The following is a 19,157-nucleotide window of genomic DNA, read 5'->3' as shown; positions in this document are numbered from 1 at the left end:
TAGTCACCAATATGATTACAGGAGAAGACCAGTTCAGGCGACCCTCTCTACTATTGCTAGGAGTCTTAGCTGGGGTCATCCTTGTAGTTTCCCGGGAGTTTCCTTGGCACTAGGTTTCTCCCTAGCCCCAAAATGGTCCCCTCTATCATGATATCTCTTTCATTGCTCCCCCGCTCTGACCTGCCCCCAACTTGACCAACTCAATCCCTCATGTTCCCATCCCCTCATCCCCCACCCTCACTCCCAGTTTACCCAGAAGATCTCATCTATTTCTCCTTTCCAGGGAAATCCATGAGTCTTTCTTTGGGTCCTCTTTGTTACCTAGCTTCTCTGGGGCTGTGGGCTTTGGTATCCTCTGCTTTACATCTAATATCCACTTAGGAATGAGTAAATGTTATGTTTGTCTTTCTTGGTCTGGGTTACCTCACTCAGGATGATTTTTTTCTAGTTCCATATATTTGCCTACAAATTTTATGATATTGTTTTTTACTGCTGAGTAGTACTCCATTGTGTATATGTACATTTTCTTTATCCATTCTTCAGTTGAAGGGCATCTAGGTTGTTTCCAGGTTCTAGATGTTACAAATAATGCTGCTATGAACATAGTTGAGCATGTGTACTTGTGGTATGATTGAGTATTCCTTGGGTATATGCCCAAGAGTGGTATAGCTGGGTCTTGAGGTAAAATGATTCCCAATTTTCTGAGAAACCGACCAAGGCATACTTTTTCTCACAGCATTTGTACCATGTAACATTCTCTCCAGCAGGCATACAGGCTCCAACTTTTCCACATCCTCACTAGCACTTGTTATTTTTCATTTTTTTATTACACATTCTGTAGTAATTTCATAAATGAATATAACATATTAGTCATATCTATCCCCACTCCTAGGACTCTTACCACACCCTTCTCCCAAATTCATGCCTCTTCTTTCCTCCTCCTCCTCTTCTTCTCTAAGATTTATTTTTATTTACGTGTGTATAAGCCACATGTGTGCAGGTACCTGCAGAGGCCAGAAGAGGGCATCATATTCCATGGAGCTACAGTTATAGGTGTTTGTGAGCCACCTGATGTAGGTGCTGGGATGTGAACTGGGGTCCTCTGGAAGAGTGGCAAGTACTCTTGATCACTAAGTCACGTCTCCAGGCACTTTCTCTCCTCTCCTCTTCCTCCTCTGCCCCTCCTCTTCTTTTTATAACCTCCTAAATCCATAGTGCTTCCCATATGCATATATGTGTAGGGCCATCCACTGAAAGATGGGCAACCAACCACTGGTCGAACCCCTGAAGAAAGATGACTTTCCCTCCATCATCAGCCATCACCTGCCAAAAGCTCATCAATTAGGGCTGGGACAATTAAAAAATAATTATATGTATGTATGTGAGTTTGCACATATATGTGTAGGTGGCATCCGATTCAGAAGAGGGCATTGGATTCCCTGGCGCTGGAGTTACAGGCAGTTGAAAGCAGCCCAATGTGGACATTGGCAACTGAGCTGAGGTCCTTTGGGAGAGCAGCAAGTGTTTTAACTGATAAGCAATTGCTCCATCCTCCAGGAATGAGATAATTCTCACTTTTTGGAGTTATAATGATCCTAGTAGGAATATGTACTTGGGGGTGCATGATAAGGAAATCACCTACATAGCCACTCCTTTAGGAGGGAAGGTTTTTATTTAATCAAGATGAATAGAATATCCAGAGGCATTTGGAAGAGTCCAGGGTAGGGAGAACAAGTAACAGACTGGCCACAGCCAGGGATAGGAAAGTGGGAATGACAGAAGATAGTGGAGATAGCAAGAGACAATGGGAGCAGAGGGAAACATTGCTGTTATATGGAGAACAAATGGATATACAGGAGAAGGGAAGCCTGGGAATGGGATAAGGGTCAGGATGCTAGTGTGGTGAACTTGAAATGTATAATAGGTACTGTGACTATGGACGGTAGGAGCCTGGAGGCCAGCATGGGCTTTGATATGCAACCACAGGCATGTGTAGTGGAAAGCCATATATCTCTTCTGTTGGAGATAAGGGTGATGAGTCCTTCTGGAAGACTGGAACTGTTTCACAAGTTCCCGAGGAATGCTGACTTTTATCTAAACACCAGAAGCCGGGCCAAGAGAGTCATTTCTGGACATATGCCCAGCCCTTTGGAGTTTGGGAAACTGGAGTGTCCTTTGAACCTGACAGAATGAAGTCAGACATATGAAGTTTGGGCCAGCCTTTCCCCAGTGACTACCAGGAATTTTATGGGAGTCTAGGACATGGGTCATGTTCCTGCAGGCAGACGGATGGCTGCCACACAGCTGGTGAGAGGAGATAAGTGATGGCTGCTGGAGCTTGTGTGCAAGTCATCCTACTGAGGAGATGGCCCTGTCTTGATGATTCTCAATGAGGAAAGCGAGGACCTGTAGAATCAGGGAGGAGGGAGTTCTTCACCCTCATCACATCCTGTGCCTATGTCCCAGGCATCTACAACTTCCCTGCCTGGCCACACAGCTCAGGACCGGGTTTCAGAATCATGTCTCCAGCCCTACCTACTTTCTTCTGTCTTGGTGAGTCCTGAGGGTTGACCTGGGAAATACTTTGAAACAGTCTCCATGTACAAAGGAATGAAAAACATCTTGTCAGTGGTGAATTTCAGAACAAGATTGGGCGTCCATGACATTGCATTTGTTGGATAGAAAAACAGAGACAAGATACATTTGGATTAACTGTTTCTGTTTGCTTTGGCTTGGCCAGGACATTTGAACAGGTGTTCCAGAGCTGGCCACCTTTCCCTCCTCTATAGCAGGAACACCAGGACTGCTTTCTTTCTTCTCCTCCTTTCTTCTTCCATGTAAAAACAATAATCATTTATTTATCTGTTAGTTCAGTGTGTGTGTGTGTGTGTGTGTGTGTGTGTGTGTACCATGGAGATCAGAGGTCATCTTATTTCCTCCCATCATGTTGAGTCTTGGGGAATTGAACTCAGGTCATCAATTTTGATGGGAAGCATTCTTACCGACTCAGCCATCTCATTGGTCCCCTTTCTTTCCCCTCTTCATATTGTTCTTTTCTTTCTTCCTCTTGCCTTTTAAATCTTTACAGCCCTTTCCTTCTGTCTCCACTTTCATCTTTTCTCCCTCCCATCTCTCCCTCCTTTTCTCTTTATTTCACCTTTATTTGTTTCCATGTGGGTTTGATGATGTTTGGACTCGTTTAAAAAACTTCATCTGTCTGTATGTACCCTAATAGCAGAGCACATTAGAATCGTTGCCACATGATGCATGGTGGAGCAGCTGTTTCTCTTGTCCTTCGTCACTAGGCTGATACTTCCAGGTTGCATCCCTATTTCCTTATTTTATCAGAAGACCTTCATGGCCTAAAGCGGCAGAGCAGGCAGAGGACTGTTGAGTTATGGGGAATAAGAGGCATCCTCTGAAGACAAGCAACCTGTCACTCACTCGTTAACACACTTATGCAATGCTTACTATGGGTTAGACATTATTCTATGATTCCTCCCCTCTTTGTCTTAAAAAAATATAACTCATTTCATGCCCCAAAGCTGAATGAGGCAGGGACAGTAAATGACCTCACTTTATAGGTTAATAAACTGAAACCTGGGGAGGTAAAGCATTTTGTTGCATACCAAGGATTCAAAGACAAACTCAGAAGTTTTGCCACTACCTCTATATTTATTTATTTTTCCAACATGAAAGACCAATTTGTTTATTCTGCTCATAAAAATAATTTATATGTATTATAAAAATTTAAATATCATGCATGTGACTCTGTTTATGGACTCTGCTTCACCTCATGGTGGGTAGGTCTTTCCTTACACTCATGCCACACTCTTATTTTAAAATTAAATTTGTCTTTATTGCCACATTTAAAAATGCTTATCTTCTTCCTTTTCTAGGTAGGAAGAGGGATCTGTCTATATTTTTCATTGTCATTATATATATATATATATGTTTTTCTGAGACAGGGTTTCTCTGTGTAGCTTTTTGCCTTTCCTGGAACTTGCTTTGTAGCCCAGGCTGGCCTTAAACTCACAGAGATCCGCCTGCCTCTGCCTCCCAAGTGCTGGGATTAAAGGCGTGGGCCACCACTGCCTGACTTGATAAATATATTTATAGTGATAGAAAACGATTTTTTGATAAATGTTTGCACATGGACTAGCTAGCTCAAGCTAATTAGCATATGCATTACATAGATGCTAATTTTTTATTTTCGTTTTTTACATCCCCACCAAAATTTCCCTTCCTACATCTCCTCCCAGTTCATCTCTCCTTCTCCCCTCCTCCCCATTCATTCACTTCTCCTCCTCTGTTTCTCTTCAGATATGGGTGGACCTCCCATGGATATCAGCCAGCCATGGTATATCAAATTGCAGTGATACTAGACACCTCCTCTTCTTCTAAGGCTGGATGAGGCAATACGTTAGGAGGAATGGGTCCCAAAAGCAGGCAATGGAGTCAGAGACAGTTCCTGCTCTCCTCTCCCTGCTACTCATCTCACAAGAAGACCACATATATGCTAATTTAAAAAATGATGAGGACATTAAAAAGTTTCCAGAATAGTGTATTATATGTTGTTATTTCTCAGCATTGAAAATACCTGTTATAGAGTCCATACTGGCATCTTGGCTCTTCTCACCCCACTATCTACCCTAAACCTCTCCAGCTCATTAACTTCCCTTGCCCCAGCTTCTCATCCCTATATAACCCTTTTCAGCTGTGTGCCCTCTTGGTGCTCTCTTGGTCCCCTCTCTCTTGCCCTCTCTCAGTCTGCCTCTTTCAAGCCATAGCTCTCTTCATATGGTCCAGTTCAATCTACTGGCAATTGGCAATGTTTAGTTTTCTACTTTCTCTCCCTGCTCTGGATGCTTCCAGATGCTTTGGGCTGCACTCTCCCTCATATCTACAATAAAAACCTTTCTCTCAACCATAAAAATCATGTTATTATTAAAAACAAACAAGCCATACACAGAGAGTGTGTGACAGCACACACAAGACCTGACAAATTCAAGCCAGACTGAGTCCCACCCCTAACCAAGAAGTTCTTTACAATTGATACCCACTGGCAAAGGGAAAATGAGTTTTCTCTAATGAAGTGTTACTGGGTATATCACACTCCATACTCCACAGCAGGGTTGGCCAATACAAAATGAACTCCATGTTTTTTGGGGGCTTTTTTGCTTTGGTATTATTTTTGTCTACTTGCTTTTTGTTTGTTTTGACTTTTTTCAAAGAAAAGAAAGAGCATAAAGTTGAGTGGATAGGAATGCGAGGAGGATTTTGGAGAAATTGGGGGAGGGCAAACATGATCAACATATACTGTATGAAGATTATTTTAATAAAAAACCAATTAAAGGCCAGGCGGTAGTGGCCCACGCCTTTAATCCCAGCACTCAGGAGGCAGAGGCAGGCAGATCTCTGTGAGTTTGAGGCCAGCCTGGTCTCCAAAGCGAGTTCCAGGAAAGGCGCAAAGCTACACAGAGAAACCCTGTCTCAAAAAAAAAAAAAACCAAAAAAAAAAAAAAAAACCCCAATTAAAAACTTTATTATAGGCTGGGCAGTGGTGGCACACACCTTTAATCCCAGCACTTGGGAGGCAGAGCCAGGCAGATCTCTGTGAGTTCGAGGCCAGCCTGGTCTACAGAGCGAGATCCAGGACAGGTACCAAAACTACACAGAGAAACCCTGTCTCGAAAAAACCCCCTTTATTATTAAAAATTACAACCCTCCTCTCCCATCATAACAACACACACTGAAATTAACCAGACCCAAAGACTATAGAACTCAATTAACTTGTGTATAATTAGAGTAGACATTCTGAACAAGAGCTGTGGAGCTTCCCATTGGAGTTTACACTTTCACTGCCAAATACACTTTTATGCTCTTGTATTAGTTAGGTTAGGGTTTTACTTCTGTGAAGTGACACCATGACCACAGAAACTCTTATAGAGGAAAATATTTAATTGGGGTAGCTTGCATTTCAGAGGTTTAATCCATTATCGTCATGATGGGAACCATGGTAGTGTCCTGGCAGACATGGTGATAGAGGAGGAGCTGAGAGTTCTACATCTGGATTCTGAGGCAGCAGGGAAAGAATGCCATACTGGGTGTGGCTTGAGCATCAGAGACCTCACAGCCCACTCCCAGGGAGTGACACACTTCTTCCAACAAGGCCACACCTTCTAATAGTGCCACTGTCTATGGGACTATGGGGGCTAATTGTATTTAAACCACTACAGCACTTATTCACCACCCCCCAAAAAAACTATGACAGAATTAGAACTAGAAGAACAACAACTGCATGACTTGTACACACACACACACACACACACACACACACACACACACATACACACACACATATTTGTTTACACATATGCATATATTATTGACTCAATGCAGGGAGGAAATGCAGGTTTTTTTTCTGAGATTGTACACACCTTGCATTCTAAGTCATCCATTTTCCTGTAAATGTTTTGATTACATTTTTCTTTAGAGTGGAATAACATTTCATTATATGTTGTTATTATTGTAATCAGTATTCTGTTCAATATAGCTCCTGAATTTGTCCCTGTCTGACTGAAATTTCTCCTCCTCTGAATATCATCTTCCTCAGTCCCTCCTTACCCCACCTCCTATATCCACCACTCCCTTCTCTTTGCTTTTATGAGTTCCCAAGTGCATGTTCTTTACCACTAAGCTTTTCTGCTAGTATTTGAATCTGTTTACTACTCGATGTGAGGCCATGGGTGAGATACTGTGGGCTGCATACAAAATAGAATAGGATGAGGGTGGCTGTGAGTCTAGACATCTGAATCTCCATCTTCACTAAGGAAGTCAACATTTGTTTGCAGTATGTATAGAGTTATTTTTTTTACAGATATAAAAATGTGAAAAGGAAAAGCTAAAAGAGCCAAGAGCGTGTGTATTGGGGGAATGGTGAGAAGAGTCTAGACAGGGTGGGGAGAAATCCTTGTTTTGACTTAAAAATATATTTTAAGATTTATTTATATTTTCTTTTTGTATGTGTATTTACACACACACACACACACACACACACACACACACACACACACACACACACATATATATATATACACACACACACACACACATATATATATGCACCCTGTATGTGCCTGATGCCCATGGAGGCCAAGAGAGGGTGTTGGATGGGAGCCACTGCACAGTGGTGCTGAGAACCAAACCAAGTGTCCTGTAAGAGCAGCAAGTACTCTTAACAACTGAGCAGTTTCCCCAGCCCCCTGACTTAAATTTTTTTATTTCAAAAAAAACCCCACACATATTTATGTTAAGCAAAATAACTCAGACAAAGAAGTGCAAATATGGCATTGTGAGATATTTGTACACTGTGTGAAGATGCATGGCTGTGGTTGGTGTAATAAAGAGCTGAATGGCCAACAGCTAGTCAGGAAAGGATAGGTAGGATTTCCTGGGAGAGAGCGGAGGAAGAAGAGGAAGAATCTAGGTGCTCAAATTATGGCAGCAAGGTGCCAGGGAGACACTGAAAAGGTTGGACATATGATACAGAGTAGAGGTAACTGAGCCACATGGGAGAAAGTAGATTAAAAAAAGCAGGTTAATCCAAGTTAGAAGAGCTAGCTAATGGCCAAGGTTTCATATTCAATAAGTCTCTGTGTCATTATATGTGGGCTGGCAGTTTTGATGAGAAAGTACTGCCACAATATGGTGTGTTTTCTCTCATGTGAGGAACTTAGATATAAAAGTGTGTGTGTGTGTGTGTGTGTGTGTGTGTGTGTGTGTGTGTGTGTGTGTGTGATTGTGTGTGTTGGTTTTGATACTAGAAAGAGGATCATGAGAGAGCAGAAAGAGATCTTAAGGCATATGGGAAATAGAGAGGACAATGGAATTTACATATTAGGAAATTGGAAGGGCCAGGCCTGAGGGAAGAAAATCAACTAGAGGAGGCACAGAGGAGAGAACTGTGGGAGGGGAATGAATGAGAACACTATATGTATGAAGATGCCACACTGAAACCCATTATTTTGTATGCTGGCCCAAAAATTAATTAAAACTTATTAGTGGCATTTGGTACATTGACGATATGGTGCAGCCGGTACTTCTGTCTGCTTCCATGACATTCTCTCCACTCCCAAAGAAGCTCTGTACTTATTAAAGAGTCCCACCTCCCCATGGTCCCACTCCTATTATCCCACATAAGCGCTGGCCTGTTTCCTGCATCCTGCATCTATGGCTTTGCCTTCTCTGGACATTTCACATGACACCATACAACATTTTGTTTGGTGTGTTTAGGTCACATTCCCTTTCCCCACAATCCATTCCTTTTCACTATTCACCCAACGGTGTGTGTGTGTGTGTGTGTGTGTGTGTGTGTGTGTGTGTGTGTGTTGAATTTTAGACCTATCAAGTAGTTTGTGCTGCCTGTATACTCTTGAGTATGTGGGCTTCCACTGGGTTATGATCAAGTTATGGGGGGTACCCCCTTAAGGGAAATGGACTCTCTCTCCTAGTAGTCATCAAATGCTAATGGCTCACTGTTGGGACTTCACGCTCACTGTTCCTCTCCTGGCTAGGATTTGGGTTTGAGAGTTGGCCTTTTCCAGTTGAATGATGTATCTTCTGAAATAGTAAAGTAATTATGGTAATAAGTATGTAGGTCAGTTGAGTGACTTGCCTAGCATTGGTGAAGCCCTGGGTTCCATCCCCAGTACCACATAAAACCAGGTGTGGTGATGTCTGTATGCCTGTAATCCCAGCACTCACAGGATGGAGGCAGTGGGATCAGAAATTTAAGGTCATCTTCTGCTACAGAGCAAGAGTGAGGCCATCCTGGCTCGCATAAATCAACACAAATGTAACATAATTATGATACAAACTAATACATGTGCACAGGTGTCCACTCAAGGGAGTCTCTAGCCTCTGGTTCTCTCCCCCAGGGCTGTGTGTACTGCAAGTGATCCAAACACAGAGGGGTAAGTACATCTCTCTAGTACCCCCAAGGCTCCTCAGGGTTCAGCTAGTGAGAGGTCGGAGGGTGTGCCATCATGCAAAAGGGATATGTTTTCACTGAAGCTAACCTAGAGGCTGTGATTCCCTTCCAAGGCTCATTCCCTAAGCCTTCACTCCAGGCTCAGCCCAGTTCCCTGGTGGCCCTGGAGCAGTCAGTTACTCTGCGGTGCCAGGGGCCTCGGGTCGTGGATTTATATCGAATAGAGAAACTGAAAACCAAGGAGTATAATGATCAAGACTTTCGCCTCATCCCCCGCATGAAAATAAACGATGCCGGACGCTACCGTTGCTCGTATCAGAATGGGAGTCACTGGTCTCCCCCAAGTGACCACCTTGAGCTAATTGCTACAGGTAACTGGAGGGGGAGGTGTAACTGGAGAGTTGTCCTGTATCCTGCCCAGTCCTGCAGCTGCTCAGACCCAAATAAACACACAGAGGCTTATATTATTTTTAAACTATATGGCCTAGTGGCTCAGGCCTCTCGCTAGCTCCTACATCTTAACCCATTTCTATAAATCTATACTTTGCCACATGGCTTGTGGCTTACCAGTACTTTACATCTTTCTTCTCCTGGTGGCAGCTAGCAGTGTCTCTCAGCTCTGTCTTTCTCCATCCTCTCTCTCTAGTTGGAATGTCCCACCTAAACTTGTTCTGCCTCACCATTGGCCAAACAGCTTTATTTATCAACCAGTTAGAACAACACACGTTCACAGCATACAGAACAACATTCCATAGCAGGAAGGGATGGAGTGCTGTAGTTCTTGTGGCTCTGAGGCTGCCTGGCCTTCAGTTCTGGACTTGGAGGGGTGAAAGTGGAGCAGGTGGGTGCTAGATGGTAAACCCCTAAATTCCCTGGTGCTAGAGTGAGTATGAGACAAATGAGTCATTGGTCTTGTTTACTGAATACAGGGGTGGTGTCTCTGGCATAGTCATTAATCGAGACAAATAACATTTTAATGCAATCTAAGAAATTAAAAAAAATATTGTTAGAGATTTCATGCCTGCAAACAATGAAATGGGGCCATCACTGGAAAACATTTTCCTTCCTCCAGCAGCTGCCAACTGCCAGCAACTCCTCAGTTAGGGAGGCCCCCTCCTCTCCAATGTCAAACTGGCTTGATCTTGTAGAGGTAACCATAGCTGCTATGAGATCATGCTTGCAATGCCTTGAAGACAGCATTTTGTAAATCATCTCTATGTTTTTAATTGTTTTTCTACTCCCTCTTCCTCAATGTGTCTTGAGCCTTAGAAAGCATGTACATGAATTTCCTGTGTAGGCCTGAGTTAGACTCTTGTGTATTCTAGGTCTTAAGTAAACACAGAAAACACTTTACCTACGGAGTCATCTCCCCAGTGTGTTTCCTGTCTTTAACACAGCTTTCTTTCTTCCCAGGCATTTACAGTAAACCCTCACTCTCAGCTCATCCCAGCTCAGCAGTCCCCCCGGGCAGGGACGTGACCCTGAAGTGCCAGACCCCCAAAAGTTTTAATCAATTTGTTCTATACAAAGCAGGGGATACTGGGCCTTACAAGGGAACCAAGAGATGGTATGGGGCTGATTTCCCCATCACCAAAGTGACTGCTGCTCACAGTGGGACTTACCAGTGTTACAGCTTTTCCAGCTCATCTCCATACCTGTGGTCAGCCCCCAGTGACCCCCTGGTGCTTGTGGTTACAGGTAAGTGGTCCAGATACAAGATTCTTTTCTTTGGCATATGTAATCCCTTGTGGAAATTTCAAGGGAGTCAGAGGTGTGAACAAGGAGAGCCTCCAGTTTTAATTAGCTTTGGAGATGTATGAGGGTCCTACAGCTGCTATAACAAATCACCATGGACTCTTGCTGGCTCACTACAACACAAATTCATTACCTTAACATTGTGAATGTCTCAAGTCTGTGAAGGGTCTCACTTCTATAAAATAATGCTGTCAATCATTGCAGTTCCAACCACAACAGGTAAGGTATAAAACTGACCTAAAGAATGTATCAAGAAAAAAATATTCAGCCTCTCAGATGGTTAAGTACTAATAAACACAAAAAGGTGTTCCATATCACTAGCACCAGAGAAGTGCAGATTAAAAAGATTTTTGACATTCCAACTCACCCCAGTCAGAATGGTGGTCATCAAAATACAACACAAAACAAAACAAAACAAAACAAAACAAAACAAAACAAAACAAAACAAAACAAAATAAGAAACACTGATGAGAATGTGGACAAGAGTGGACTATAAAACAGTCCAGTCACTGTGGAAATCAATATAGATCTTCTCTAGCAAACTAAAAATGTATAACTCAGCCTTGTTTACCGCACAGACACTTGTACACCATCACTTAATTGTAACACTCTTTGCAGCAGTTAAGTTATGGAACCAACCTACACGTCCATCAACAGAGGGATGGGTAAAGAAAATTAAATGTAGTTCTTAAACAAAGGGGATTTTTTTAGCCATAAAGACAAATATCACATGACTTCTCTCATTTGTGGGTCATAGATTTATATAGAATCATAAAATCATATATTTACAAACAACAGAAAAGCTGGAGCTTTCTATGTAGGGCAGGAGTTCTCAACCTGTGGGTCGTGATCACTTTGGAGGTGGAATTCCTCTTTCACAAGGGTTATATAAGACCAACATAAAACACAAAATTTACATTACAATTCATAACAGTAGCAAAATTACAGTTATGAGGTAGCAATAAAAATAATGTTATGGTTGGGGGTCACCAGAATGTGAGGAACTGTATTCAAAGTTCACAGTATTAGGAAGGTTGAGAACCACTAGTCTAGGGGACTAATGGGAGGGATGAGAAAGTGGAGGAAGCAGGGCAGGGAGAATCTGTTCAAAGTACATTATATACCTATACACATATGTATACAGATATATGCATTTTTGTATACATATATACAAAATGGCCTTACATAATTCAGCATAATCAAATTAAAAAACCAATTAAGGACAACAAGAAGTTACAAAAGATCTCTGGTACAGAAAATAATCAAATTAAATAAAACAGAATGTATCATTGAAAGTTTAGTGGTAAAATCTCTTTTGTTTCTATATTTTTTTGGGAACACTTTGGGTCTATCAGTTTAAAGTTGATTTGGACCAGTGGGCCACTCTTCAGCTACAAAGTCCTGAAAGAGAGGACCAGATTATCCGATGATAAAGAGGATTGAAGACAGAGAAGATAAGGAAGCTTTGGATTTGGAGGTCTCACAATGCTATGACATGTCAAGCAAACTGATTAAGAAACACATCTTATATACTATTTTCAGGGGAGAAATGGGATAAAGTCAGTAGGAACTATCATACAATGGGATAAAGTCAGCAGAAGGCTAATCAAGCTATGTTGCACAAGAGGAACATGGTATCTCAAGAGCATCACAGAGTAAGCTCACAGCAGTCTTATGACCAACAACTCCAGTCTCTTCATGGGGAAAAGCCAAGTTCCCAGGAACTGAAACCTTGACTCTTTTGAGGACCAGGCCCCGTAGTCCTGAGCAAGGACACAGAACTAGGATCCTTCTGTCCTTTCATCAGGGCCTCTGAGGAAGCCTAGGATCCATACTATTCTCTGTATTATTATATAAAGTTGCCTGGGATAAACCTAAAGGAGGAAGGATTTATTGTTATTTACAGTTTCAGAGGCTTCAGTTTATGTCTGCTTCTGTGTTCCTGGGCTCATGGTAAGGCAGAAGACCTTCAAGGCAGAAAAATGTAGTAGAGCAAGGTCATTGAACTCATGGCAGCCAGGAAGGAGAATGATCATAGGAAGGGACTAAGCCAAGTTATACTCTCCAAAGACATACCCTTAGTGACTGACTTCCTCCAGTCATGCTGTAACTTTTACACTTCTCCCACCACCCAATAGCACATTCAGAACTTGAATCCATCAGTGGGTTAATCCATTGATTGTGTTGGATCCTTTTTGATGTAATAGTCTCTGGAAATGTTCTCATAGACACTCCTAGAGATGTGTGTTCCTAGTTTCTTAGGCATCTCTTGGTCCAATAAGTTGAGAGCCAAGAGATACCACACACTTATTTTATATAATAGTATAGGTACCTGGAAAGGAAAATCTGAAGGTTTTTCTTATTTGATTCTCCAAACCACAACTAATTATTAGATTTTATTCTTTAGCAGTTTTTATTGTCTATGACTCTATGGTAATAACATAGCCTGAATAAAAATTATTAGTTTACCAAGAAAAAGAGATATAAACATATCAAAGATTATAAGACAGATGACCAGGATGCCTACTATGTCTTCTAGACAGGGAAGCTGCAACCATGAAATCTCAACAATATGGCTGCCCAAACAAGACATGCATAATGATAGTTCCAGTTGACACTGCCAACTGGGTGAAATCTCACAAAGCCCCACTTCTGGATAAGAGCTACAGGCAATAAATGGTTTCTGAGAGTGAGAGAATTTGTCTTCCCCAGGGACGAGCCTCCTGATAGGTTATCCAGTATCAAGTGGACAGCCCGAAATGCATATACATATGAACAACACTAAACGTACTCAGTAGATTATATATTACACACACACACACACACACACACACACACACACACACACACACACACAATAATGAAGAAGAGGTCATGAATTTGAGGTGGAGCAGGGGAGATATGGGTTGAGTTAGAAAGGGGAAAGTGTGGGGTGGTGGAAATGATGATACAGAACCTATGTAAAAATTCTCAAAAAAATTAAATAAGAAATCGGTGAACATATAACAGCATAGCAACAATTATTTTGCATTCATGAGTTGTTGAGTTCTTAGTTTTGCTTTGATTTTATAGAACTTAATATTTTTTCTCCATTTAAAATTTTATTTTTTAAATTAATGGTCTTATGTATCCCAGGCTGGTTTGAACTCATTGTGTAGTGGAGGATAACCTTGAACTTCTGAGTACTGGGACTACAGGCTTGAGCCACTATGTCCAGTTTATGATCTTTCTATAGAATAGAAACAAGAAAACATTGTTAAAGAACTGAAAGCCTGAATTGTTATAGATTATAAATATGATTTAAAATAATAAATGGAATGTATCTCTGATAGGGCACATACTCAGCATGCTCAAGGCACCCAGGGTCAATTCTAAGTGCCAAAAAAATGAATAAATAAATAAAAGGAAAAAGAACTCTCATATGACTATCATATGCTATTCTACTCTAACATTCAGACTACTGTATACTGTTTTAAATATTTACCCCCTCTCCCACCACATACTCCCTCTCACTCGTGATTCCTGATGCATTTCCACAGCTTTACCCATGGTTCTTGTCTCCACATATAATTCCTGGGGTCAAGTGCCAGTCAAGTGACAACTGACAAGTGAGGGGATAGGTGACAAGAGTCTGTGGAAGACAAAGGTCAGAAAGCAGCTGTAGAGTGCACCAGGGAGCATGCTTTTCAACCCATCGGCAATGGAAGCGTCTTCACACTCACTTGCTATGTGAGAAAAATCAAGTCACAGAAATGTCTCATTATTTGCTCAGAATTCATAGTTAACAGACTTACAAGGCACTGACTTCTCTTTTTTTCCCGATTTCTCAGCCACTCCCAGCCAGGTACCCGCAGAGATGCCACCTCCCACAACAGGTGAGTTCAGTAGCTTCTGGTGTCTGGGGAATGAAGTTCTACACTGAAGGTGCCCTCAAATGTAGTTCCTAACTTTAAGAGGTATATACTCACAGGCTTAATGGGGCCAGGAAACATTTTGGTGAAAACAATAGGCAGTCTCATAGAAGACAATGGAGCCTCCTGAACAAGAGGCTAATAACTGGTTCTCTTAGGACACCTGCTTAAAACTGAGATACAATTCACATACCAAGTGTCCACTATACAAACACAAACCAACCAACCAACCAACCAACCAACCAACCAACCAACCAACCAACCAACCAATCATGACATGTGTTGCAAAGATTTAGAGCTTCTACATTACTGCAGGCGTGGGGTTTGTCAAATAAAGCATATAATTTGAAAACTAGTCTTTTAGTCTCTCTGAAGTTAAACAGAATTATCTTGTGACCCAGTGATTCTGAAATTCTTGGGCTGGTACTAAAAAAAATCAAAAACTTAAAAAGAAAAGAAGATTGAAAACTTATTGTCTTAGTTACATTTTTTATTGCCATGATATTTACATATGCCCAAGGTAACTTATAGAAAATAGAGTTTACTTGGCCTAACAGTTTCATAGGGTGAGTCTATGACTATCACGGTGGGGGGAGTCTGGCAGAAGACAAGCAGGCATGGCCCTGTAGCTGTAACTGAGAGTTTGTATTTTGATCTACAAGAAGTGGCAGAGAGAGTGAGAGCTAATTGATGTGGGCTTTTGAAGCCTCAAAGCCCACCCCCAGTGACATACCTCCTCCAATGAGGCCACACCTGCTAAACCTTCCCAGTTTCTTCAGCTGGGTAACAGACATTCAAATATATGAGCCCACGGAGGGGCATTCCCATTCAAACTACCACACTTAGGTTCATAACAAGCTCCTATACTTGAATGCTTATACCAGCATCATTCATACTGGCCCCAAAGTGGAAACATTTAAATGTCTATCAGTTGAGAAATGGTCCAAATCTTTGAAGCCACTGGGCTGTTTGAATTTATTCATCTCAGCAGTTGGGCAGTGTGTGCCAGGGAACCTTAGAGAACTCAGATATCTCAGAAGGGGTCTGGAGAGTGGGGCCACTTGGGATGAACTGTTCTTATTCTATTTCCTCATAATATTCCTGCTCAGAGCTCTTAGAAGCCTCCAGGAGACCTTCTATCTTACCCACAACCAAGATATCTACGACTGGTAAGTAGGCATTTAAAGCTCAATACAAAAGGGGCACAGGGATTGGTTTCTGTTTCCTACTAGCAAAATCTGTAGACATTTTTCTTTGAGTCATAATTTTATGTAGCCTAGGCTGGCTTCAGACCCACTATATAGCAGAGGATGACCTCGAACTTCTGGTTCTCTTGCCTTCACCTCTTGAGTCCTGGGATGCCAGGCATGTGCCATCACACTCAGTTTATGTGGTGCTGGGTATCAAACTTAGGGCTTGATGCATGCTAGGCAAAGCACTTAACCAGCCAAGTTATGATTCTGACCTTCATTTATGTATTTTTTTTGTAGAAGGGTCCCACTATGTAACCCTAGATGGCTTCAAAGTTGCTATGTGGACCAGGGCGGCCCCAGATTCATAAAGGCCCACTGGCCTCTGCTTCCCAAATTCTGGGATTAAAGATGGGTGTTACCACACCAGGCCCACATTTATGTTTTATATGCACATTATACATATAACCTAAAGGCGATTTTATATAATTATTTTTATTTAAAAAATACATACAGTATTCTTGTACTTTATTTAGTATTTTATTATTTGTATATATGTTGTATGTTTTGATCAAAGTCTTTCCTCTCCCCAATTCCTCCCAGACAACCTGAGTTTTGACTGAAGTCTGTCCTATGAAAATCAGGCGTGGATATTTTTTCACTTGTGGCATCATGTCACTGCTTAGAAATATCAAATTTTGTAATTTCATGTTTTGGATCTCAAGATTAGCCTTAATCTGTACTATTATTGCTAAGTCAACCCATTGTATTATAGTATCAATTCCACTTGATAGACGATAAAATCAACTAACAATGCTTAATCTGTACTATAAGTCAACCCATTGTATAATAGTATCAATTCCACTTGGTAGATGATAACGACGACTCACAGCTGGTGAGATTCTTTCCAGAGGTCCCTTATACAATAAGTGCTGTATGGGGAAGTCAGTCTGGGCAGCCTGACTCTATGGTTTGCATTCTTGTTAAATGCCATGGACTTCTGCCTCACAAACACATGAGAACACGTTTGTCTCCAGCAGGGGCAATGTTTTCATTTGTTTACGCTTGGACATTTTTTTTCATTCTTAGAGAAGTCTATGAATATCACTGTCTCTCCAGAGGGATCAAGCCCTCCATTTGGTAAGTGGTCCTGTCCATATCCACTTCCTTTTGTATTCCATCTATTCATTCAGAGCAGACTATTTTCCCTGTACATGGAATATGTAGATCTGTTCTCTTGGGACCTGATGCATAAAACATCAAGAGGAGTAGAATATTAGCATATGGAATTCAGAAGTGATCAAGAAGATTAAAAGGGAGGGTTGAAATTTTCCCAATAGTCAAATAAGGACATTCCCTCTCTCCTTCATTCTCTTACAGTTATGATCTCTTATAGGTCAGCAATATAACCAGGTGTTGGTTGTCTGAGGAGGGCTTGTACTGGGATTCTAGGAAGGGATCTATGATGGTATCACTGGATAAAGAATTGGGCTTATTCACTTCTGACCCTTGGTGGGGATGGAAGGACCTTATGGGAAGGCAATGAGCATCTGAACTGTTGGAAGATAATAGAATCTCAATTAGGGATATGGAGTGGGGCCTAGAGACGAGCCCTTTTAGTATCTGATTCCAACTTTCTTCTTTTGTTTAGGTTTTTCCCGTCAGCACTATGTCAAGGGGAATCTGGTCCGGATATGCCTTGGTGCCATGATTGTAATGTTCCTGGTGGGGCTTCTGGCAGAGCATTGGCACAGTCGAAAAAAATGCCAGCCACACAGGATCAGAGCTGTGCAAAGGCCACTCCCACCCCTCCCACTGGCCTAGACATAACATGACTGGTAGGATAGATAGGGGTTGACTCGAGGTTCATCAACATTAGAGCCCCAGACATGTGTACACTCAAGAATGTGTGTGGAGAATGAGAGCAGAGGCAACAAGGCAGGATGGCGGTCCATACGCCTTCTTGGTGTTTGATCAAGCAGTTGAGCCAATGTCTACTTTGCTCCAAGAACTCTACCCGTGATGGAAAAATCTAGGGGAAGTCTCTTTCCTGATACCTTGCGCATTGTGGATATCATAATAGGCCTGTGTAATGGCATTTCTTCAAGCTTCTCCAACATGGATTCTAGGTTGATTTACCTGGTTTACAGAGCTGACCTGTTCCATCCTTTACATGTCCAGTGTTCTCTGGTAGTTTGTGCTCCTCTGTGGTACTCCATAGATTTAGCCTTTACCCTAACCCCATCTTAAGTCACAGTTGGATAAATCTTTTACTTTTTAGAATGGAAATTTGTTCTCCAGAAAGTAGGCTAGGGTGTTACTTTTCATTAATATATAATAATCTGTACGATCAGCATAGTCTTTTTCTTGTTTACAGCAGATATATTTCAAGACTCCAAATGGATGCCTATGAGTACCAAATCCTGTACACATGTTTTTCCTACATATATTTTGGTATTTTGACACCATTAAAATAAGTATCTGACCAGAATCTCTGTGACATTTGATCTGCTAAACAAGATGGCTAGTACATCCTCATGAGCAGGCAGTCAGTGTATACACATCCAAAAGTTTGATTCATGTACTGTAATGTGATAATACAGGATGGCATGAGAGTTTATCCTGCTACACACAATTTGAATATTATAATTTATTTATGGAATTTTATCCACTTAATATTTTCAACCTAAGATTGATCACATGTGATGGAAACCATAGAAAGCAAGACTACACAGAAGGAGACACTCTGAAAAACAAAACAAAGCACATTTATGGCTTTTTTCATATTAGAGTCCTAACCTTACCTGAAAGGCCAGAATAGTCAACTCTAGAGAGATTGGAAATAATTATTTCCAGAGGCTGAGAAGGGTAGTGGAAGGGAATGCTGGAATTACTGCTTGATGAGTTTGGGATGGTAGATTTTTAGTGTGATGAAGATTGTTTTGGAACTAGACAGAGGTGATTGTTTTCAAACATTGTCAGTGTGTTAAGAGCCATCAAATAGTTTACTTAAAAATTCAGTAAGGCAGCTGAGAAAACTTTGGAGTGTCTATTATCCTAGTACTTGGAAGGAGAGGCAGGAAGATCTTCAGTTCAAGACTAGCATGAGTACCTATTTCTAAAACAGATACAGTTTTGTGACCAAGATAACCATAATGTACTGTCTCTTTAAAGAGCACAGAATGATTTTTAAATGTTTTCAACATCAAAAGGTATATTACATATGTATATGTGTGTACCTCATAAGATGTGCAATTTTTGTTATGATGCCCATTAAATATTTATTTAGGGAAAAGATAATTTACATAA

The 19,157-nt window shown here is 41.4% G+C and overlaps 1 protein-coding gene across 1 annotated transcript; it reads left to right on the top strand.

The window, feature by feature from the left end:
- Window positions 1-2,277: 2,277 nt before the first annotated feature.
- Window positions 2,278-18,602, top strand: LOC143271918 (platelet glycoprotein VI-like). Its single transcript, XM_076564582.1, has 6 exons — window positions 2,278-2,553; window positions 8,940-9,363; window positions 10,406-10,690; window positions 15,768-15,827; window positions 16,938-16,988; window positions 17,500-18,602. Exons 2-6 carry the CDS (start codon window positions 9,048-9,050, stop codon window positions 17,670-17,672), a joined length of 885 nt encoding a protein of 294 aa, XP_076420697.1. The 5' UTR covers window positions 2,278-2,553; window positions 8,940-9,047; the 3' UTR covers window positions 17,673-18,602.
- The last annotated feature ends 555 nt before the right edge of the window (window positions 18,603-19,157 follow it).

This window comes from Peromyscus maniculatus, chromosome 1, assembly GCF_049852395.1.
Source record: "Peromyscus maniculatus bairdii isolate BWxNUB_F1_BW_parent chromosome 1, HU_Pman_BW_mat_3.1, whole genome shotgun sequence".
NCBI classification, from domain to species: domain Eukaryota; kingdom Metazoa; phylum Chordata; class Mammalia; order Rodentia; family Cricetidae; genus Peromyscus; species Peromyscus maniculatus.
The sequence above is the reverse complement of the archived record's forward strand: the minus strand, read 5'-3'. Positions and strand labels throughout refer to the sequence as shown.